This window comes from Euprymna scolopes, chromosome 42, assembly GCF_053919585.1.
Source record: "Euprymna scolopes isolate OS-2025 chromosome 42, ASM5391958v1, whole genome shotgun sequence".
Lineage (NCBI taxonomy): Eukaryota > Metazoa > Mollusca > Cephalopoda > Sepiida > Sepiolidae > Euprymna > Euprymna scolopes.
Genome location: NC_136523.1, coordinates 30,006,021 through 30,032,565, shown reverse-complemented (window position 1 = coordinate 30,032,565; position 26,545 = coordinate 30,006,021). Strand labels below are relative to the sequence as shown.

The window sequence follows — 26,545 nt, the reverse complement described above, 5'->3', positions numbered from 1 at the left end:
ATACACCCATGAATGCGATAAAACCCAAAAGACAAAATAGGCAAAAAGGCCAAATACTTTATGATTCTGGATAGAAAAGAAGTTGTTTTCCAAATTGACGCATCTATTAATATTCTCCCTGAAAAGTTTGCCAAGAGGATAAAACCTTACAAAGGGATCTCATCAATGTGGAAAAAATCTCTGATGAAACCACTTTGTGTGGAAGAAAAATAAAAAACTCCAAACATAACAAACACACTCAGTGGAAGTTATAATTTTTTTGAAGATAAAATAGAAGAATTTCCATCACATTGCAGCAGCCAACATAGAGAGAAACTATGAGGAGGTGTTTAATGATCAACTCGGCAGACTGTCAGGTGTTGCCACTCTCCAGCTCAAACTGGATGCAATACTAGTTGTAATGCCCAATCAAAGAATACCTATAATCATACGTTCTGAACTGAAAAAGGAGTTAAGTCGACTGACCAAATTAGGAGGCCACTTGAGGATAAGTGTTAATAGGGTATGTAACTTCCGTGTCATAAACTCCTTCCATGCAGCAACCGGATCTAATACAAACGCTGTGTAGAGGGCGTTTTTGATGCAGATGAAATCTGCCTTCTTTTCGTCCATTAGTTGCTGCTTTGCAGCATATGCATCTCCAGCAAGGCACATTGGGACCATGCATTCCAGACGCTTCACACCGCTGAGCTGGCATATCAATTCTGCCTTTTCCACCCATTCCTGTACTGACTACTCAGTGCTGCTGCCATCAAACAGTTGAATCAGCTTGGGATCATATCCTGACGTCATACCGAAAATAGTGTGTAGAAATGGAACCTTTCTCACTCATTTCAGTGCACTAAGTAACCGTGTTGTAACGTCACCTGTTACAGTGAAAACTCTCCTCTCCTCCAAGCGACCAGCTTTTATATTACATTCACCCATGTGAATCTTGTGTGACCTCGCAAGATCACATGAGACTGTTTCTCTTAAATATCGCAGACGCCAGCTTAGTTTCTCTTTTTCCTGTCCAACGCACATGACAAGCAGACACGTGGGGGCTTCACAGGTAGGTCGTTTGTATTTTCGTTTCTATTTTCCTCACATTTCTAGATAAGATGAAGATGTTTTTGCAGAAAGGGAGATATTCTTTGTCCAACATAATTGGATCGAAGTGCTAAACTAAAAAGGAGCATACACATCAATCAAGTGAATGAAAAGTTCAATAAAAACAAGTATAAACTTTAACCTAATAAAAATATTAATAGTTATGTATTAATCCTAACCAAATAAAAAGCTCAATACAAACACAATAGGTAGTAGAACTTTACATAAGGAAAAGAAATCAAGACTGTAAATTAAAATTTACGAGGAAATTTATTATTTGACAAAATACTCCGAAAACAACTCGAAATGTAATTTTCGTCTCGCAATTTCATTATTTTCGTTCGATGAAAAAAACTTAAAAAATTATTACTAGTTTATTTTGCCCTTCTTCTTTTAAATGGTACAAAAGTTATACTGATAATATTAATTTATAATAAAGTTACATCGTTTTACATGTAGGGGGGGTGATTCTGTGGTGACTTTTGGAGGAGCCTATTGTATTTCCTTTTGCTTGGTGTTAAGCGTTAATCTCTGTCTGTCTGTTTTTCTACACACACACACACACACACACACACACACACACACACACAATATTATTGCATTACAAATAGTGCAAGTTGCTGCGAGATAAACAAGGCAGATAACTTTTACATCAACTTTAAACGATAACATTTAAAAGGTTTGTACGTACCTTAAGATTAAACTTGCGATTCGATGTTTTACTATATTATTTATCATACGAAAATTGGGGCAATGGAAAATAATATTGGCGGGCTTTTCTATCACCCTTTACTCACGAACACACACGTACGTGCAAGGTTTGCTCGGTATCTTGGAGAAAGGAATGTATAGTCTGGTATTAAGGCTGTATGCGGCTTCTAGGTCATAATTATAAGTAGCAATATTAACCACTCCCAAATTTTTCTCAAGTGGCGAGTAAGAAGAAAAAAAAAGAAAAAACAAAAAAACTCGTGTCCCGGAAACATTATCATCGAGTAGTTCTCGATAAGTCGTGACCACAAAGAAAAAAATGTCGCTCGACACTGTTATATGTAAACAGCACTCATTATAGAGTATTATAAACTCATTATACAGTATTATAAACTCATTATACAGTATTATAAACTCATTATACAGTATTATAAACTCATTATACAGTATTATAAAGTCAGCGTAATTGTAATATCGAATTTCCACTAAATAAATCAAAGTGCATTTCTGAATTTTTGAGATATTCGCATTATTTTGATTAATCGGACTACTAATCGCATCACGAGTCTGATTTTCACAACGTTTCGGTCGATGTAACCTTCGATCTTCTTCAGGTGTATCTTGTCGAACTCGGGATTGTTTCTGTCGAACTCTGGAATTTGGACGGAATGTCGAACGGAATCATTTATTTACTTCACCGCCATCGTCAGCCATGACTGAATAGAGGTCGTAAGTAATTCGCAATTGTATTTTTCGGTCGGCCAAGTAATAAATAGTGATATTTACAACTAGAAATACAATAATGCTCCTAAAAATTCGTATTAGAATTGTTCGCAAGGACCCAGGCGAAATGGTTAGAGTACTTGGAAAATCAATTGATTTGTGAAAAGTGATATTCTCCTGAAGGTTGAAGGTTCAATCCTCAGTGTGAGCGATCGAATTACTTAAGACCTCTATCCAGTCCAGGCTGACGGAACAAGAGCATATTTACTTACAAACAGCATATAAACTCTAACAACCTTTAAACTAACTCAACACCTACGTATGTATGCATTTTAAGGATATTCGCTTATTATGAACTTGTCGCGGTCTCAAATCACCGCTCCTACAATGTCAACAAACTTGAATCCCCGTCAGCAGAAAACTGATACTCTTCAAAGTACGTCACGAAAACACATGCTAAAAGTAACAGCAACTTCTTCAGCAAAACACACACAAAAACACAATTTTTCGCAACGAAACAAAATAACATACCTTTTAGAAAAAAACATTTAGACTGGGTTTCAAATAGCGATAAAAACTACAAACATTTTTGCCGGTAAGAAATTAATAATAGTCATCCGTTGTTTAGTGACAACATCAATGGCTGTGAGGCCTCGAGCACAAACGACTCCCCATAAAGTCATTCAACACACTATTAATGCAAATCACAAACTACTTGTGTTCGATACAGATTCTACTTTCTATTGCTACCTATCTCCCAGAACTCCCCCTCACAGTCTGTCACTCCAGTTCCCGCGGCTTTCAGCAACTCCAACTTACTATTGCAGCCTACAGCTTTCAGCGACTCCTGTTTACTCCTGCAGCCTCAGCGCTTCCAGCCACCAGCTTCCGCGAGCCACTGACGTCCAGCTACTTGTTCCAGTGTCTTCTGGCGTCCAGCTATCCATACCAGTGCCTACTGACATCCAGCTACACGAATCAGTGCTTACTGGCGTCTAGCTACATGTTCCGATGCTCAGTGATGTCCGGCTACAATTTTCAACATCAGACCCATCTATATGACTCGGATCAACCTGAGGCACGTACCCGTATCCCAAGGACACAATAATTTAAACACCACGAGAGGCCTGTTCTCGCTCTGGCTGATCTTTCCCATTAATTTTACCTTTATTCTTGGTAAAAATAAAACACGATTCCTATCGCGTTTAACCGAACATTTGTGTTTGTCATTCTTCTTTGCTATTGCCGTTGCATCTCAGCCTTGTGTCAGTTTTATTAGTTGTACAGTCGATTGGCACCTTCATGCCTTTCGACCTTTGCAACAGACTTTCAAACTTGTATCCTCATCCAAACTGATGAACATTTCTGCTATTATGTAGTCTTGTAAATGAATGAAGACGTTAAACAAACCTCTTTCCAACGTTTTATTGAACAAAATTCACAGCAAGAGAGAAAGAACGCGTGCAAAATCACGTGGAAAGAAACTGAATTTCCATATCTATTTTAATATTTAAGAACAAAACAATTTAAATGAAAATATAACATATTATTAACACCTTGTCAATTATTGCATGCTTAACGCAGGTAACCAATAAAGTTGATATAAATATTAGAATAGAAAGTTATCTTTAATTCTACAACTTTTACTTTCGATGGTTATATTTCTCTGCTCAAAGAAATAAACGAGACAAAAGATTTCATTATTGCTTTCTCGACGCTCATTTTACCAACTTACTCTGGAAATATCTCTTCTACTTTAAGTCTTCCTTATTAGAGAACTGTTATTGTATAGCGTCCAGGTCTCTGCTCGTCTCTCTCTTCAGATGCTGAATATAACAGAGATTTTTCAGTGCATCGTGTTAAACGTTAAATGTTAAAAACGGGTGCTAGTTAGAAATCTAGTTTTTATGTCAGGACTCGTCATTGACCGATACACAACAATCATCACATATTTAAAAACAACAGAAAACTGATCCACAAAGTCCAAACAGAATATTGAAAATAAATCACATTCCAATTAAAAACATAAAAACGTACATTCCATTAATAAACATTGAAACTAATTTATTTAATTTTGCTTAATTTTGGGTTTCGACTGCACAAAACGCTTGCAAAAACCTAAAATAAAAATAATAATCTTAATAAAAACAATCAGTAATAGAAAAATAATAGACCAAACATCAACAGCTAATAACTGAAAAGTTGACAAATCGACTTGATCAAGGCGAAGATGTTTTCCGCCATATTTGATCACGTGTTCAATGGCCGATGCAGCTCGTTCAGCTCCTGTTTCTGATCGACTCAGATAGATTTCTGACAAGTGTTTGATATTTGTCGTATATTTTGGGTCACCGAGGACATCAAGTATGCATTCTTGTAGTAATTCTTCCGTCAGATCGGCAAGATTGAAAAATCGACCAATTTTTAAATAATCTAGTTTCCGCGAATTCATGAACTGGTCAGCTGCTTGTGGGACACAAATTAAAGGTACGCCGTGGTAGAGACTCTCGAACATTCCATTATTACCACAATGATAAATTATGAGTTTTGTGTTTGGGTGGGCCAATGCATCGTTTTGGGGTAACCATTTTGTCATTAAAACATTTCCTATTTCTTTTTCTTCGTCGGCTTTCCAGAAAATTCTTTGATTCAATTTTTGAAATACAGACATAAAAATATTTTTCAAATTATCGTTGAATTTAAATGTTGATCCAAATGACACGATTATAACACCATGTTTTGCTTCGTCAAAGAATTTCTGAATATTTTTTGGTAAAGGTTTTGGAGGTTTTACTGTAAGTCCACCAACTTGGATTAGATTTGGCATTAATGGTTTTGGATAACCGAGAACTACGTCAGAATTTTCCAGATATATCTCGGCTTTTTTGGAAAGTTGTTGCAATTCTATCCAGCTGAGTCCTGGTGCAATTTTGGAATAATCATAAGCCTCTAAAAGATAATACGTGACACTATTGGTCATAATGTGGGTTACAGTGTTGATCACACGTTCATGGAAAGCCATATTAGGTGTATATGGAGTCATGAAAAACGGGCTCACTGATGTAGATATTGGCTGACCTGCGTCTAATAACGCAATGACCGAACTGATACCAGCGAAAGGAATCGATAAATTATATGGAATTAGTAAATTGCATTTTACAAAAAAAAGATAATCAACAATTGCAAAATCGAAATTTTCTTGTCGTAATTTCTCGAGACCGGTTGTGTCGTTAATCAACTGAGCGCAGATCGTCTTCCTTACTGTTTGCATGAAACTAAAACGCGAAGTTTTTCCTTTTGAAGCAACTTCAGTGATCTTGTCAAGTACTTTCATCATATGGTACACTGCATCTTTTCCATATCTTATGCTTGGGACGTCCGGAGCACATTTACTGGAATCGAAGTCATCAGGAAAGTAGAATTTCACCCGGTGACCACGTTTCATCAATTCTACGACCACTGCGTTTGATTCGGACACATGACTATGAGACGGCATTGGGACGGCTAAAATTTTGGCAGCGTGCACTTGCCGTTGGCAATGAAGACTGAAAATTGCCAAGAAAATATAAACAGAAGAGGTGAACATCATTTCGGGAAAACTGAAAAAGAAAGAAAAAATATCAGGAAAGTGAAACATAGTTTGTATGAACTGCTGAACATATTCGACCATAAAAACCAATAAAAATACATTTATTTCGTCTAAAAACGTGATAGACACAAAAACATTATTTATGTTTCTTTCTTTTAACTAATATTCATTCCAAACAAGGCAAATTACCACTGAGACTTTAGCGGTTACTATAAATAACGAGCGATACCTCCAGTGACTCCAGTAGGGAGTTGTGCAGTGAGGTTTTCTGTTCACATTATTTTTTTTTTATGTTAGTACAGTTTAAGCAAGACACTGAGAACTAATTTCAAAATCTAGCAGTTCGAAGGAAGAAACTTGCAGAGTAGAAGGCTAGTGACAATATAGTTGACCTCCCACCCCCAAATGCTTGGAAGTAAGAGAAAAAATATAGGTATCAAAACAAATAGAGAATAGATAAGAAGATAGACAAAATAAACCTGATATGGGATTGTCGGTGATGACTAACGGAGGGATGGAATAATGGACAAGAGATATATTTAGATTTAGTTTGCGGGTACATTAGGATTCACAATGACGCTGAGAATTGGCAAGGGGTTTTACTACATTTTACGACACTAATGAGCTGTTCACTTTACGGCAGCACACTTAACAGGAGAACAGTTCGACTTTTGACGAGTTGGAGTTTGGACATAGTTGAAGTCAATTCATGGCTCGGAGCAGATGGAGAGATAAATTGATCAATAGACTAATGAACAGCCTCGACAAGACATACATATGGACCTTAGCATTTAGAGGGTGAGAATGTCACACACGAAGCGAGAAACCAACGAATGCACACGTAAAATGTTTGTGTTTCCTTCTGTGTCGTGCGTTTTTATTGAAATACTTGTGAGCCTGTGCACCCCCCTCGACAGCCGTTAGTGTGAGAAGCGATGGTGATAAGGCCATAATAATATAAGATGATGGAGTGATGAAGAACAAAGCAAGGGAACATAGCGTTTGAGTTGGGAGAGCTGTCGGCGGGGACACGTGGTGTTACACCGGCATATGGGGATTTCTACAGTGTAGGTGTATAAATTTGCTATACGACAGCTTAGCCGGAGTATTTATGTTGAAGGTGTACCATTGCTGCGAATTCAGCCAAGCTCATTGCATTAATGTCAGCTTGGTTGACAGTACGGGACCTATTACATTGGGGACTATTTTTGGCTCTGTCTAATAGGGAGAAAGAGAGAATTAAATTGCAATTAAAATAACTTAGACGGTAATAGAATTTTCAAGTACACAATATCAAATTAATAAGCTAAAGTAAAAATATCATATAAAAAATAAAGATGTACTTTGTATAAGTTTTAATTAACCATTCTGGAAAATACGGAGATCCTTCCCTCTCTTATAGTGTACAGACGAGAACGGTTTACATTCTATTTAAGCTTAAAACATGAGTGTATGAGAAAGGAACAAAAGTCGATATGAAAAATAAAATAAAATAAATACGTGAATAATAGGTACGAGCAAAAATGGCAGCAGAAATAGTTTTGAAAGTTGGTTTATCACAATTTTTTGTGGGTTTCCAACTACTTTTTGACTGTATTTGAAAGTTAATTTCTAATAGAAAAAAATATTTGTACACGTGAATAAAAAAGTTCTAATGAAAAATGTTTTCACGGTGACATTCGGAAGCTGACAAATTCAGCTAAATTTTGAAGTTAAATAAATTTATTGTAAAAATCTTTTCAAAGATAAATATTAGTTTTCTGGGTCTATTTCAAAGATAAATAAAAAAATAAAGTCCTGAAATATTGAATAAAAACCCCCCTTGTTTGTACAAAAATAGCTTAATTACCCCCCCCCCCAGCGAGAGATTCTTGCTTTGCGCAACAAACGAAAAATCGTCCGAGTGTGGATTCTACGAAAGCCCAAAATGTCAGAAAGGCCGCCTGAAAATGATGCCAGGCAGTTAAAGGGAGGTAAGAAATGCTGGTTTTCTTTTTTTCCCCAGCCATGCATCTGTGCATTTCTATCGTGACTGTTTGTATAATTTTTACCCTTTTTTAATTTAATTATTTTTCTATGTTTCTGCTTTTAAATCAAATTTTATTATTTTATTTTTCAAGATTATATAAAAATTATGTTACACCGAAAGTTACGCGTTCAATCAAGCAAGGATAATATTAGAATCTTAAATATAAAAATCATGCGAAATATGTCATCTAAATAAAAAAAGTAGAAATGTTTTTTTGCAATTATAATCTTTTATGTGTGAAAATATTAAATAACAATTCAGTGATGATCTAAGTAGTTCGAGAAATGATTTTTTTCTTCGGGTCATATTGAATTCATTAATACGGACTTTAGGGACTTTTTTTCGTAATGTTCCTGAAAAAATTGATTTTTCTTTTTTTTTTATTGTTACAATTTACGATGCTTTATTTTCATAAAAAATAAATTCATTCATTTTTTTATTACTTCTTAAAACCATAACTTTAATAAAGTTATTTTTCGTATAAACAAAATAATACATTTTCACTTTTCAAGATGCAAATAAAAATAATGTGTTACTTATTTTTCCTTTTTTTCCACTTTCTTTTCCTTTTTTTTCTTTTTTTTCTTTTGTTTTTCTTTTTTTCTTTATGACCGGGCAACGCCGCCTCTCCCCTCGCCCCTGTTGTCACGTGTTTTGTCCCCCTCCTCTCGCTGTCACGGTTTTTCTTTTTTTTTTTTTTACGGCCTGGAACCGCCCCCTCCCCCAGTTAGCTAGTTTTTTTTTTTTTATAAATCGTACTGAAAATATATTATTTAGTGTAAACAAAAAACACGTTTGCTAAAGTTATAGTTTTAAGTACGGAAAAAAACAGCATTTATTTATTTTTTTTTTAGCAAAGATTGTCTAATGAACACTCGTTGCAAAAACCTTAACGTTTGAATGATTTGAATTACTGCAATTCTTAAACATGTAAATAAATGTTATTTCATTCCAATTAAGCGATCTCGAGTTCTTTGTCAGACGTCGTTATTTTCCAAAGTTATTCACGTCTTATAATTTTATATGGGTTTGAATATGATTCGGTGGATGTCTTCTATAAATCGGAGATCTCGTTAAATTTATCTGTAACGGTCCCGATGATATTTTACTACTTTCGACTTCTAAAGATTCCTTCACCTGCAATCTTTCTCTTAAAAATTGATAGATCTCCCTTATGAATTGGTGAACACCGATGAAATATCATTTTTATGGAAAAAAGGATGATGACGCTTGAGATGCAGTTACAGGGGTCACGATATGAGCTCCATTTTTTATTCTTCTGAAAAACCCGCCTAAATGAAAGCGATTCTATATTTAGAATTCTATTCCTTAGAGAGTTCGCTAAGGGGAGGTAACTGTTAATACTATCACATCCCCCTTCTTTCAATAATTCGATAAAAAGATAGAAAAAGGAAAATAGTTATGAACCGATCAGACAAAAGCAAAAATAAATAAGAAAAGTCAATCAGTAATTGTTTCATCTCTAAATCGTTTGGGGGGGTTCTGATACCCCAAATGGCATTTGTTTAACAGGTGACTGTTGCCTTTGTGTGTTGTTTGTTTCTATACTGGGCGAACAGTCTCCGGCAGGCTCCTGAGAAACCTCAGTGGAGTGTACCTCTGGACGTGATGTGCTTCCGGAGGGGTCTACTCTAATGTGCTGACAATTTCGACGCAGAGTTTTTTTTTTCCGAAGAGGTTTGTACTATGAAACAAAATCTTCCAAAAGGGGAGTTGAAGGTAGTCAACAGTTGTGAGGCTGCATCAAGTTTGATGGGCCAATATCCATTTTTGGCATCCAATTTAGAAATATATTTGGCACCAGAGTTCAAGGTCTTCCATTGTAGGGGTCTTGTAATGACATCTCATGATAGCCTTGTTTAAATATTTCGGATCTAAACACAGACGGAGTTTTCCCTTATCTTTACTCACATAGACGAAGCTGCTGACCCATCCTGTAGGCTCGGTTACTTTTCGTATAACACCTTGTTTCACCATATTCTCCAACTCGGTCTGGATTTCTTCCCTCATATGTATGGGATATTTCCTCTGTATAACAGGGTGATTGTCTGGTTTCAGGACAATATAATATTCACCCTCAAAATTGCGGATATTGTCAAAACGGTCTGGGTACATATTTACCAGATCCTTCATTGATCTTATTGAGACTGGAGTTTCTCAGATCGAACAGTGTAGAGTTACCAGTTTAAAATCTCTGGTCAAAGGTAGCCCTATGATCGTAGGCCCTTCTGTTGTCACAACAAAGAGCTTGAGGGTCTTCCATTTTCCTTTGTGCAAACAAGCTATTTTAATGGATCCGTGCTTTGTAATGTGAGAACCATTATAGCAGTTGGTTCATCCTTTCTTAGCTATCCTGCAGTTGGTTCATCCTTTGTTAGCTATCCTGCTGCACTTATCAGGTGTAGGAACATCTTCCGGAAAGTACGTAATCGAAGTATGTTGACTTCGTCTCCTGTATCCACCTTAGCTTTGAGAAAATGGGTGCCTGGGAGCTTGGGAAGCTTATTTATACGGTTTGTGAAAATCTCTGTTCGATTGTCGCTTTGTCTTTGGATAGAGTCAAAAGACATTTGTTCAAACTTGTTAAACATCGCTTCATTTTCCTTCTAAGAGGCATTTACCGGGTGCATCCAGTTGCTGTGGTTCTGGTGCTTGTACTGGTTCTTTTGTAATTCTGTGCGTCCTAGTTTATTATTTTTTCTTTCCATGTTGTGCGTGTCAGCACATACCTTGCTGCGTTTTCATTTTTGTTAGCGCAGATTTTGGCCCAATGATATTTCGTCCACAAGCAATGTGAACAACCTGTTTTTCCAACGGGATATTTTTGACCGAGAAATAAAGGGTACAACGCTACTTAAATAATCTAAATGTTTCAGTTAGGTCCGTGGATGTTCAACACATAGACGGCTCGTTTGTCGCCATTGTTTTAATGTTTAGATCCCGACGATATTACATCCAATGATTTTTCACGGCGTCAGTTATATATATATATATATATATATATATATTATATATATATATATATATACGAGCAAAAGTACCCGTCGTTGACTGGGTTCAAAAACAGCCTACAGAAAATGGACTCTGATTTATGAGAGTATTGAGACAGACTCGAAGGTGCAGTAAACTGCAAGCTAAATGCACCCAACGGGATAGACACTAAGAGAGGTAACAGGCGACCGAGAAAAGAGGTAGTGGTGGGGCGGACGACAGGCATAGAAAAAAAAACAGTTGTAAGCAAAAGAGAAAAAATAAAAAGGGGAAAAAGGTAGATAGGGCAGAATGGTATGTGTGAAGGATACTTCTTTTGGCCAAGAAAGCTGTAAACGCTAATTGACCATGACAGCCCGATACGTGAGTGGAAGGAAGGGTACCAATGAAATTCCAATTTACAAAGCGACCATTGTTGGCTGCTCCCTGGTGGGTAAGTGGCCTCTATTGAAAAGACACGTGGCCTTTGTGGAATTCGATTTGGTTCATTTTTATGATCCCTCAAAGTTAATTGAACGAGACCATTCTGGTTTTAATGGCCCGTCAAATTCCATTAGGCACAAGCCGGCTGAGATTGGGGGTCCGCCTATTCTACTCGATTGCCAATAGAAGAAGAAACAGCCCCTTTTTTGGGCATAGGCCGCCTGGTGAAGATTTGAGTGACAGCAGTTCCGGCATCCTGATTGGCTAAAGGGCCGAATGAGAGAAAAAAGAAGAAGATATAGCTCCCGCCCCCACAATATAAGCAGCGAGTTTTGAGCGCAAGTCACACAGAGACAGACAGACACAGAGAGAGATCTGCTCCCCTGGGCTCGAACGAGCGAAAAAGCCGACTGCCTCATCGATTGACCCTGTCACATAGCTATTTAGTTTTTATCGAAAAAGAAAGAACTTTGCAGTTAACAAACGGCCAGTCCCTAACTTAATAGCGAAGTACGAAACGACGATTGGAACCTTTTATGAATAACAAGGAATTTTGCATAAGAAAAAAAAACAAAAACAAATATCGACTTGTCTTTTTTAATTTGTTTTGCATGATTGCAGAAACGCTCGACGAGTCTTTTTCAGGTACTGGCCGCTGAGATTCTCATCAAGGAGACACGAAGACCAATAATCGGGGAGCGTTCCACCACTAGACGACACGCGGGTGACGTAAGTGTCACAGTATGATAGGTTATGAAAAGGAAGGGTTGTAAAAAGATAGATTCGAATTTGGGGGTATCAAAACCAAAGCAAAATATTGTGAAAGTAAAAATAAAATAGATAAACCTCATGATTTATTATACCATAGCTGTTCACACTGAACCATCACAATATTCCGTGGATCTATATTAAAAACGTTGTTAAACTTTGTGACATATTTACATTCTATGGAGGTCAGTCGCGAACGAACACCCATAAATCTATTATACCATATTTCTTCAAACTGAAACATAATTATCGAAGTATATTTACGCAGATAGATATGAAAAGTCTTTATAAAAGTTTGTGCCTATTTCCATTCTATGGAGGCCAGGCGCGAACGCAGACCCCACAATTTTATTATACCACCCCTATTTAAGTTGAAACATACTTATTAAAGTAAAGTAGTATTATGTACATCTATATAAAAAAAAACACTTGTAAACGTTTTTTTTTTATTTTTAAATTTTTTATTTCCGTACTTTGTGGACCAGGCGCGTACGATGACACCACAATTTTAATGAATCATCATTATGCCAGATCAAACATACCCATACCTGTGTCTCGATACATCTTCTATCATTATATGTGATCAGTTTTCTATAATAGTCAACCATATAGTAGCCTATTCGTTACCAGACACACACAGACGTTCAGCTTTATATTATAGATTTTTAATTTAATTGTTTTTGTTGTTTTTTATTCTCTCACAAAAGTTTTATATTTGAAAGACGAAAATAAAGTTTACTCACAGTTCGTAGAATAGTCCGTTCGTATTGTTTTTTCTGGTTCTTTTTTTTTTTAGGTCGCTCGTAGTTTTTTAACACATTTATCTGTTCAGCAGGGCATCGCAAAAATAACCATCGCTGCCACCATGAAATATTATCATTTTTATGGAAGGAAGTAGACAACGCATAAGATGCAGTTAAAGGAGTCATGATATGAACTCCATTTTTTTATTCTTCTGAAAAATCCGCCTAAACGAAAGTGGTTCTATATTTAAAACTTTGTCCCTTAGAGAGTTTGCTATGGGGATGTAACTGTTCATACTATCACAACCAACTCACACTCCTACAAACACGAGTTCGGTTTAACTTTAAAAATAGTTGCTAAGGCGTCAAATTGGTTGCTAAAGGGTCAAAATTGAAATAAAAAAATTTGGCAAGTGTAAGTCGATTAAAACTCCTATTTTATGCATGCGTATATATATATATATATATATATATATATATATATATATATATATATATATATATATATTTGTACGTAAATGGTTTATTGGACTGACGATAGGTCACGTGGTAACGTCTCATGTTGGAATGTTACAAATTTTGATTTTGGTTTTGATTCTATCTGATGGCACCCAAGTCCACTTGTTTTTTAAATCACGACTATACATTTGGTACAGTATTATGTGAAATAATCGATAGAGAATTGGCTCTATAATAATATATATGAAATCTGGATGAAGTAAAATATATTTGAGCGTATTTTACGATCGGACACAGGTGGTCGCTCCTCGCTAATCATTAATAAAGTCTTTGTGTAGGAAAAATAAATATTAATATGGGTTTTACTAAAAATGTACGACCAAAATAATAACATATAAATTCAAAATGAAATAGATAATAAAATAAAACAGAAAATAATGGTAATATATCAAATAAGGTAATAATAATAATAATAATAATAATAATAATAATGATAATAATGATAATAATGATAATAATAGTTATTAAGTTATAAATTATAAATTTTAAAATAGATTAGTAATAAGAAAAGTTTATGATTTATGATAGCTTTAATTTGTCGAACCTAAACCAACGTTTATGAATGCACCCCGTAAGAATTTCGTCTTTTAAGTTTAAGAGAATGGACTTAGTGTCATTATATTTTAAAATATTAAGGGCTTTATATCTATAAATGTGCAGAATTTGTCCCCCGGCATATATGCTTTATAAGATCCTATTATTTCCCATTTTTAATTGAAGGGAATACTTCTATCATTAAGTCGCCAAGTATGTTTAAATAAAGAAGTCTGGTTTTTCAAGGAAAGATTTTTGAAGGAGTGCTTATGCGTGGAGATCCTGTGTTTAATAAGTTTAGATGTGGACCCGAAGTGAATTGCATTTTGTTTAATGTATTTGTTGTCAGCTAGATTAAAAGTGATATTGGTGTGTAATACGTTTGGTTGTATTTGATTGGTAGATTGGTTAATGGAGGTGCTGTCATTGATTAACTGTATGGTGGAGTTAGTCTGTGAGAAGAGATTTATATGGTTACTATTAACATAATTTATATTTGGGGGTTGTGACACTGTGCAGTTATAAATCACATTTTTTACTTTGCAGGTATCTTGTAAAGGACATTTATTTTTTTCTTCTACAATTACAGCCTGCTATAGTTTCCATGTTTGCATTTTGTATCTTACTAATTTTTTATTGTTGGAACTAATTATTTTTTATGTAGGTTTGGCATAGTTAATACTTTTATTATTATTATAGTTTTATTACTATTATCATTATTATCTTATTTGATATTTTACCATTATTTTCTATTTTATTTTATTATTTATTTCATTTTGAATTTATATGTTATTATTTTTATTAATATTATTTCTATAAATATTATAGTTACTATTATAAATAATATTATTATGTAATTATTACCAAAAAAGATTCATGATATTACTATTATTGATTTTAATAATATTACTATGTTTAAACCATCATATAAAAATAACTAATTTATAAGTAATTAGTGGTTACCTCCCTTTGAATAATAAAAGTTTTTTTTATTTTTCTATTTGATTATCATTTTTCAAAAATGGCAGTTATCTCCCTTTATAATTAAATTATTTAAGTTAAATTCAAATACAGCGTTTCCAACGATTTTGAACTGGTAATATTACTTTATTAGCATTTCCTTTGAAGTTTGTATATATCTCAATTTCAACCATTCATAAACTATATTTAACAACATCCCAATGAATGTATTGACGATGATACTTACGGACTTTATAGGCGGACGAATAAAAGGTATATATATTTTATTAGAAATATTAAAGATACCCCTCTTAATCTTACTTTTTCACTCGATTTTATTTTATTTTATCTTACTTTGTTTAGCAAGATCAAAATAAGTAACTGTTTTTCTTTATATTTTAAATATTTTCCTACTTAAAAAATGCTAGTTTTATGTTTCGTGTTTTTAAACCCCCACCCAATCTTTTTGCTGATGAGGAGACTTTGTTTTATAAAATCAAATTCATTGTTCAAGACGTATTGTCTGTCTCAATAAAAATATCGTTTCCGAAATGATCGTACAATTTATTGATTTTGTTTGTCCTTCCTTTTGAAACCGATTTTTAATTTTAATTATAAATTATCAATCATTTTACTCAATATTAAAATAGCTATAGGATATCTATGCATATCGAGCTCAATATATATCTACATTACTACGATATATATATATATATATATATATATATATATATATATATATATATATATTCAGACAAGTATTGAATGAACTTAATAAAAACTGCAGAGTAGAAGAACATTACTGTGCTCACGTTTTACCTTAAAAGATCGTAAACCAGGATTCAATAACACCCCTAGCATTAGACTATTTCTCTATGTATTTCAGATTTGGGAAATATTAGCAAAAAAAAAAAAAAAAAAAAGGTTAGACGAAATCCTACCTAGCTTAAAGTCCAAAATTCAGCATGAATTATGGAAATTATTTGATGAGGTAATTGTATAGTTTACTAAACTATCCAAAGGCAAAAACAAAAGAAAATTTGTAATGTTTGACATAGATTCCTATTACCCCTCAATTTAACTCAAACTCTTCGATAAAGCATTAGAACTAACGAGAAAACAAGCAACGATAACAAAATTAGAATTCGACATTATAAGATTAGCAAGAAGAACTGTAATAATATATGATAACAAGCTATGGACAAGAAAAAACAGGAACGTCAACTTTGACGTCACAATCGAAATCCCGGACTCTGCATAAGTAACAGACCTTGTTGGCCTGTATATACTAAATGAACTACATAAAAATCAAAGGAATTAAAGGAGGATTATACTAGGATGACACATTGCTTTGAATGAACTCCACAAATACATTATTTGAAAAGAAAATTGAACACGAATCTAGAAATAACAATAGACACAAAACACAAATGTGTAAATTTCTTAGACATAAGCTTGGATCTTGATAACAACACTTATGTACCATAAACCCAATCAAATGTTATTCTACAAAAACATAGGATTATTCAATAAAAACACAGAACACATTAACAAGGCCCTAGCTAGATCAGAATATAAATAACAAATTAAATTTTTAAGGGAATTCAAAATAATGATAGAAGTATAAAGAGAACAACAAATGTAATATCATACAACAAGAAATATAAAAAAGCAAAAGAAGCAAAAAAAAAATAACGTAAAAATAGAACATAGAATAAACACAAAGAAGAAAAATGAAAATCTAGATCAGAATAAAAAGGAAAGAGTTGTCAAAACGAAAAGACGAAAGAAGAGCCAAACAACGTGGTTTCATCGACCGTTCAGCGATCATATAAAAATAAGATTCCGAGGGAATTTTACCAACTTGTATAAAAAAATCTCCCGCAAGGTATTAAACTAAGTAAGATAATTAATAAAAACACTGTCAAACTATCCTTCTCAACCTCCGCTAACTTAACAAAAATGATAATTGGCTCCAATAATACGAAATTAAACAATATTATGAAGTATAGAGATAAGATTAGAAATGAATCCAATAAGGAAAAGGGGTGTAACTACCGGAACCCTATGGAATGTCCACTTGGGGAGAATTGTTTAACCTTAGGCATAGTATACAGATGTGAAGTTATAACAAGCAATGAAACTATAGTATATCTGGGGAGCACTGGAATTTTCTTTAAGGACAGATATCGTAATCACGTAACATTTTAAAACTAGACATTTTAAAAACTAGACACTGATAAAGAAAATAACACTACAAGGAACGAAAACAACAATAATGTAGATAACAATGATGAGACAGAGATGATAACAATAATAGAAACAATAGCAATAATGGAGATAGCAACAGCGAAAATAACAGGAAAAAAACTATGTAAAACTCAACTACACTAGCAGTATATGTTAAGAAACTAACGAAAAATAAAATTGAATATGAATCAAGACTGTTCATAGTATGTAGAACTAATAAATATAAACTTAATAAGTCAAAAAGATGCAACCTTTGCATACTAGAAGCATACCATATATTAATATCAGAAGAAAAAGTATTAAACAGACGACAAGATGTAATTTATGAATGTGTGCATAGAAATCGATACTTAATATCACGCATTAGACCGGATTAAAAACCACAACATAAACGGAAACTATAGGGCGAGAAATCTAACAAAAGTAGACAACGGGCCGTATGGAAATGCAAAAGAAAAACATAGGTTAATCGACCATGTAAGAATAATATTAACATAAATAGAACAACATAGTTGAACGTAAGAGTATAAAAACAAGAATAAAAAACTGGATAAATATTCTTAAAAATAAATAAATGAACTGAAAAGGAAAAAACACAATTAAATAAGAGACATATTGACAAAAATTGACAGCATAATATAGTTAACGAAAAAGCTGAAAAGTGAAGTAACTCTATTAATAAAGATATTTTGCACTCGAGTGACCTCCCCTTGAAACAAAAAACTTAACTGATTCAAAATCACACAAAATGAATATTAGAATAAATACGCATAAATATAGAAAAAAAAGCATAGGAAGAAATAAACAGTAAGGAAGAAATTGGAAATTAAGCCAAAAACCTAAAATTAAAAAAATAGGAAAAAAGTATTCCACATGAATTTTGGTTTGCACAGTATCCAAGATGACCGACCTGTAACAACGATTGGATATAAATTCTTTTCCGTCAAACGAACACACCAGGTTTATCATGCACAAATTAATTTTTTCTTGATAACATCGGATAAAAATCCCATCCGACGTGTTGATTTTAGGAAAATTTCTATGAAAACATAAAATCATAGAATTGTCATCCCATTAATGAAACGGCTGTTATGAAGAGATCTAAGGTGAGATAAACAAGAGTTATATAAAGAGAAAAAATATAAGTCTTTGAATGTCAAAAAAATCTTGTATAATATATATATTTATAATTATAAAACTCAAATGACCTTGTAACGAGTGATGTAACCTACTGTCCGGTTTACAACATCCAGTTGTACATGCGCGCATAAACATTAACCCATAACAACGTAAACAAATAAACACAAATCGCTTCTTTTGCTCATTTTGACCTGCGCACTGAAATATTAACGTTATTATTTCGAAATTATTATTTAACATGGGAAGAATGGAGGTGTTTTGCAACTATTCTTTATTACAACTATACTGTCGCTATTTTCTTACAACTAAACAAATTTAACCCATTGACAAAAAATTGAACAATTATAGTAAACCCAAGACTACTACTACTACTACTACTACTACTACTACTACTCTCTATCTGTCCCTTTTCCTTCCTTCCTCCCTTCTTTTTTATTTTTTGTTTACATTTCTAGATACAAAATAGTTGTGTGAGAACGGTGAATTTGCTGACACATTTACTAATCTGTTTCAATATTAGTTTTATTTTATTTATTTAGGTTTTATTTTTTTGCTTCAGGTTTTATTTTTTTTTTTAGACTTTAAGTTTCTATAACTTGGTTGAAGGATTCCAATATGGTTTTTCATTCTTATATTTCTCATCGGTAGATTCATGTGCGTTTTTGCTGTTAAATGACTTTCGTTGGCGTTCGATTCGAGGAAAATCATGTTTAATTTTCGATTTTTGAGCGATTATTCAAAAAAATAGGTAATTTTACACCAATAGGGAGGATTTTTTTTCATGTTTGAGTGATCCATCCGTGATTTTTCATTTTAATATACTTTCATAGAAATGTTTCTGTTATGTAAAAAAAAATATTTTCTTTACATCACAAGTGTCACGCTCATACATGAATTCCATAGCTAATATACATACTGACCCAACGAGTCACGGTAGCCTAGTATATATATATATGTGTGTGTGTGTGTGTGTGTGTGTGTGTGTGTGTGTGTGTTTGTGTGTGTGTGTGTTTGTGTGTGTGTGTGTTGTATAATTTTCCTCATAAATTTCAACAGAATCTTGTACTATATATACATATATATGTATATGTATATATATATATGTGTGTGGGTGTGTGTATATTGTATAATTTTCCTTATGCATCTACATATAATATTTGCATACTATATATATATATATATATATATATATATATATATATATATATATATATATATATATGTCTATAATATAAAGCTTAACATCTGTGTGTGTGTGTGTGTGTGTGTGTGTGTGTCTGGTCACGAATAGGCTCCTATATGGTTGACTATTTAAAAAAACTGATTACATATAATAATAGAAGATGTATCGAGGATCAGGAATGGGTATGTTTGATCTGGCAGAACGGTGGTTCATAAAAATTGTGGGGTCTGCGTACGCGCCTGACCCCCAAAGTATAGAAATAAAGAATTTAAAAATAAAAAAACAACTTTTACAAGGGTTTTTGATATAGATGTACATAAGAATATTTTGATGAGTATATTTCAACTCGCGCCTGTACTCCATGGAAATATGGCACAAACTTTAACAAAGACTTTTCATATCTATTTGCGTAAGTATACTTTGATAATTATGTTTCAGTTTGAAGAAATATGGTATAATAGAATTATTGGATGTTCGTTCGCGCTTGACCTCCATAGAATGTAAATATGCCACAAAGTTTAACAAGGTTTTTTTAAAAAGGGGTGAGGGTCCACAATAACTTTTATCTTTATTCACATTAGCTTTTATTTGTTTTTTTTTAGTTGAATCATATTGTGTCGAATAAATTCACCTCATAAATTTAGGTTCTTATTAAAGTGAAAGCCACAAAAAAAAAAAAAGTCGGAACTTCAGACAATTCTCGACACAAATTTTGCATAACTCTGTTTTTTTCCTTCTCCACTTGCACGTGGCACTCTTTCGAAAATTGATAAATAGATAAATAATAAAAAATAAGAACGTTACTTGTTATCGTCTCAAAAGAAGGAAAAAATCCTGCTTACGTGATTACGTGTCTTTTAAAAACATTTACATAAACTTTTTATTTTCATTTATATATCTGTTTAAGCTTTTTTGTCAGTGTGCTATAAGGAATTCAGTTGATTACAACCCTTTCTGCGTGTTCTTTACATTACAATAGTACAACCCTGAATCCGACGGCGCAATACTACACCGTTCAATACTGTAAAACTTAAACAAAGCTGTTCAGCTTGAAAAGGGTGCCATTTCCTTCTTATTCATATTTATATCGATTCTTTGCTTTAAAAAACTAAAGTAATTACGTGTTTACTTATTTAATATCCCATTTTGCTGTTTCGGATTATTTTACTGAAGTAAGTAAAGCTTCATTATTTTTCAAAACTGTTTTTGTTTCTTTGTTTTTCGATATTTCGTCAATATTTAGTAAGAGTGTTTAACAGAAAAGCCAACAAACGACTACCCCAAAAAATAAACATCCAAGAAATAAATGTTACCATAGTCAGTTCAGTTCATGTTTTTTTTTGTTTTGAAATAGTTTTTAATGCTCTTTACTTGAAATAATTTTAGCGAACCGAAATTAAAACGAAATTTGAGGCGATAACTACTTAAATGAAATTTTATATAAACTACACATGCCATAATCGAATATTCCTCAAGCACAAAATAACGTAAAACATTAAAATATGTTTATAAATATTCCTTACATTGACAGAACTCTCTTAAATTGTTAACACAGAATGCCCAGATGCCCTTCCTTCAAATTGAAAACGGGGCTTTCCATTTCAAAGTTGCTGCCATTTTGATTTTTTAAAATCGGTTCGTGAATTAAAAATATATATATATACATAGTCTTTGAAGTTTTTAACCTTTAAAACTATACAAAAAAATATTTTTTATCATTCGTTAGAAAACCATCTAGCCAGTAAGTCATTTAATCACCTGGAATCACTGCATCAACTCGCTCTCGAATTTACTATAGTACTAATAATTTATTTTTCAAGGTATCGTCAGTTGTTTACCATGAAACACTGTTTCGGGGATTTAAAAACAAAACAGTATGTTACATCATGGCTCCCCAGCAGTGTTGATCAAACACCACCTCCCTTAATCTTAGGAAGAAGACATGTTACAAGCATTTGATCCAATTTCCTATTCTTAATTGCAATTACTAACCTTTTCATACTATAAAAATGAATTTCTTACCTGTGTGATTCATCAATTTCCACATTTAAAATGGATATATTTTTTTAATTTATCAGTCTTGTATTTATAAGATTACGGATTAATCCATTTAACTACTTATAACCCCCACTATGATTAGTATTTTGTATATTTAAATTCTTATTTATTTAAAATTATATATATATATATATATATAAATATATATATATATATATATATATAAATTTATTATATATAATTATAAACACATTTTATACATTGCTAATATAGTTTTGGATTTCCTTTATTAATATAGTCTGGTCAATCTTAAACGATTCAAAAGCATCAGGATAACGAACAAATGCTTTATTGTTTAAATATTTTATTTTAATCCCCACCTTGTTTTATCATCCTTATTACTAAGTTAGCAACTGGTGGTATAAAATCTGTTAATTTTAAAGTAACGCGGGCTATTCTCAAAAACTCTGACATAATGGTTCCATAAAACATAAAAACAGGGCAGGTGCTATCTTTATGCGGCATAGTACTATTTTCAAGGGGAAAGCGTTTCTTTTATCAAACATATTATAAAGAAAAATCCCATCCTCAATTTTTATATCTAAATCCAGAAATATAGCCTGTTGTCCTCTATGTTCACAATTCAATTTTAATTCGTGTGGATATATAAGCTGTTTATTTTTTCGAATTCATCATTATCGTTTATGCATATAAGGTCATCTATAAATCTCCTACACCCATGAAAATTATATGTTTTAGATATATCAGTTTTTAATAGTGAAGACATATATATATATATATATATATATATATATATATATATATATATATATATATATATATATATATATACTCGAGTCTATGTAAATACAAATTTGCCCAAAATGGTGCAGGATCCAATCCCATTAGGTTACCTATCGTTTAGAGTAATATTTTATTTTATATTTCAAAATAGCATTATTTAATAAGATGACTTACAAGTATTTTTAAAATACCTTTAAAAACACTCGTTTTGATATTTTTATTTTTACCCCAGAAAGCTTATATATATATATATATATATATATATATATATATATATATATATATATATATTACATGATTTTCCTTATGTACACCAGATCAAGACATTACACAAGATTGTTTGATGATGGATTGCGATAGAAATCACAGCTGAAATATAAAATTATAGCTAAAAAGGGTTTGTATAAATAAAGAAAATTATACAGTAATATAACTCTAGTTATTAGTGAGCACTATTTTATTAACGCCGAAATTTCAATACAATCATTATATATATTAGATGTTTTAGTGGTTCAAAACGGGAAAAGGTTTTAACCTGTTGATTCTGAATGATTACTTTTTATCAAATTGATGGTTGAATATGATTAAATTTGTGATCGGTTTTGCATTTAATGTTAACCCCTATTAATAATTATAAACACTTATTAATCCATATTAATCTATATAAATCTTTACCTCAGCATCCAACGACAAATCTATACGAAATTTCAGCCAGATTGGATCAGTAGTTTCCGAAAAAAAAAGTGGAATTAAATACGAATTTTTATTAATTTATATCAATTTATATTAATCCATATTCATCTATATTAATACATATTAATTAATATTAATATATATTAATGTACATTAATGTATATTTATAATATGAATCTATACTAACCCATGTAAATCTATATTAATCCATTTTCATCTTTATTAATCCATATTAATAAATATTAATATATAGTAATGTATATTAATGTATATTAATCGATATGAATCTATACTAACCCATGTAAATCTATATTGATCCATATTTATGCATAATAATCCATACTAATATATTATACAAGTATGTATTACTCTATCTCAGTAAATCATATCTTTCAAAATTATTCGTGTTATGAAGATAAAACAGAATCTCCACAATTTCAGCTTTAGGTAAAACATTCTGTTTCCATTTTTATTATGTCAAGTGCGAATGCGTCGCTTATATATATATATATATATATATATATATATATATATATATATATATATATATATATATATATATATACATATATATATATATATATATATATATATATACATATATATATATGTGTGTGTATGTGTGTGTGTACATGTGTATATATATGGATACATATGTATATGTATATATATGTATCCATATAGGTAGATATATATATGCATATATATATGTATTCATATGTATGTATATATATGTATATATACATAAATATACATATATATATACATATATACATATACATATATAAATGCATATATGCATATATAAATACATATATATGTATATACATATATACATATATACATATATATATATACATATACATATATGCATATATATAGATATATGCATGTATATAAAGATATATACATATATATACAGATAAATATATACACATATACATAGATATATACATGTATATATAGATATATATATATATGCATATATATACATACATATATACAGCTATATAGATATATATACATATATACACACATATATATGTACATACATATATATACAAATATACATATATATATACATACATATAGATATATACCTACATATATATGCACATATAGACATATATACATACATATATAGATATATATAGATATATATAGATATATACATATATATACCCATGTACATACATATATACATATACATAGCAATATATACATATATATACAGATATATACATATATAAATAATTACATATATACATACATATATATACTTACATATATACATAGATATAAATACATATATATACAAATATATATAAAAATATATATACATATACATATATACATACACACATACATACAGATATATATGCATACACATATACATATATCTATGCATATACATATATATACATATATATACATATACATATATATACATATATATAAATATATATACAGATACATATATAAACATATATATACATATATATACATATACATATATAAATATATATACATATATAAGCATATATACATATATACATATATATACATATATATGAATATATACATATATATACATATATATAAATATATATAGGCATATATATACATATATATACATATGTATACATATATATATAAACATATGTATACATATATATATATATAGACATATAAATACATATATACACATACGTATATATATACATATATACCCATATATATATACATATATATACATATGTATACATATATACACATATATATACATATATACACATATAGATACATATATACATATATATACATATACAGGGGTATATACATATATATACATATGTATACATATATATGTATATGCGTATATACATATATATATATATATACATATATATACACATATATATACATATACATATATACCTATATATAAACATATATATGCATATACATATATATACATATACATATATACATGTATATGCATATATATACATATACACATATATATCAATATATAGATATATATACATATGTACATTTATATATACATATATGAATATACATACATATATATATACATACATATATACAAATGTATACATATATATACATATATACATATATGTATATACATATATATATACATATATATACATATATACATACATGTATATACATATATATATACATACATATATGTATATATATACATATATGTATATACATATATATACATATTTATAATATATACCCATATATATACATGTTTATATACAAATACATATATATATCTCCATATATATACATATATATCTACATATATATACATTTATATCTACACATATATACATATATATACATATATATATATACATAATTATATACATATATATACATATATATAGTTATATGCATATATATACATGTATGTACACATATATACATATATATACATATATATATACATAATTATATACATATATATACATATATATAGTTATATGCATATATATACATGTATATACACATATATATAACCATATATACATATATATATATATACATAGATATATTGACATATATACATATATATACATGTATATATATAGATATACCCAAATATATATACATACATATACACATGTATATATACATATATACATGCATATACATATATATACACATTTATACATATATGTATATACATATATATACACACATGTACACATATATATATGCATATATATACAAACATGCATATATATATACACATATATACATATGTATATAAATATATGCATATGTATATACAAATATACATATATATACATAAATACCTATATATATACATTTATAGATATATATATACATATATATAGATATATACATATATATACATAAATACATGTATATACACATTCATATATGCATATATATACACATATATACATGTATATACACATATATATACATATATACATACACATTCATATATACATATATATACATATATATATACACATATATATACATCTATACACATATAATATATATACATATATAGATACATATACATATATATACATATATAGATACATATATGTACATATATATATATGTACATATATATACATATATATACACATATCGATTCACACATATATATACATATATATACATAGATATATGCATACATATATATACATATATGCATAGATATACATATATACATAGATATACATATATATACGTATATATATACATATATACATGTATATACATATATGTACATATATATACATGTATGTACATATATATATAAACATATATATACATATATGCATATATAAATAAATATA

The 26,545-nt window shown here is 30.6% G+C and overlaps 2 protein-coding genes across 2 annotated transcripts in view; both read right to left on the bottom strand.

The window, feature by feature from the left end:
- The window catches only part of LOC145266979 (UDP-glucosyltransferase 2-like), an 81,513-nt gene extending 79,559 nt beyond the window's left edge, over positions 1–1,954 (bottom strand). The window contains exon 1 of the mRNA XM_080122819.1: positions 1,781–1,954. Coding sequence (XP_079978945.1) covers positions 1,781–1,827 — 47 coding nt within the window. The 5' untranslated portion in view covers positions 1,828–1,954. The remainder of the gene's footprint in view (positions 1–1,780) is intronic.
- A 1,979-nt stretch (positions 1,955–3,933) lies between these two features.
- The window catches only part of LOC145266980 (UDP-glucosyltransferase 2-like), a 29,241-nt gene continuing 6,629 nt past the window's right edge, over positions 3,934–26,545 (bottom strand). The window contains exon 2 of the mRNA XM_080122821.1: positions 3,934–6,122. Within this exon, the coding sequence (XP_079978947.1) occupies positions 4,592–6,112 (1,521 nt within the window). The 5' untranslated portion in view covers positions 6,113–6,122 and the 3' untranslated portion in view covers positions 3,934–4,591. The remainder of the gene's footprint in view (positions 6,123–26,545) is intronic.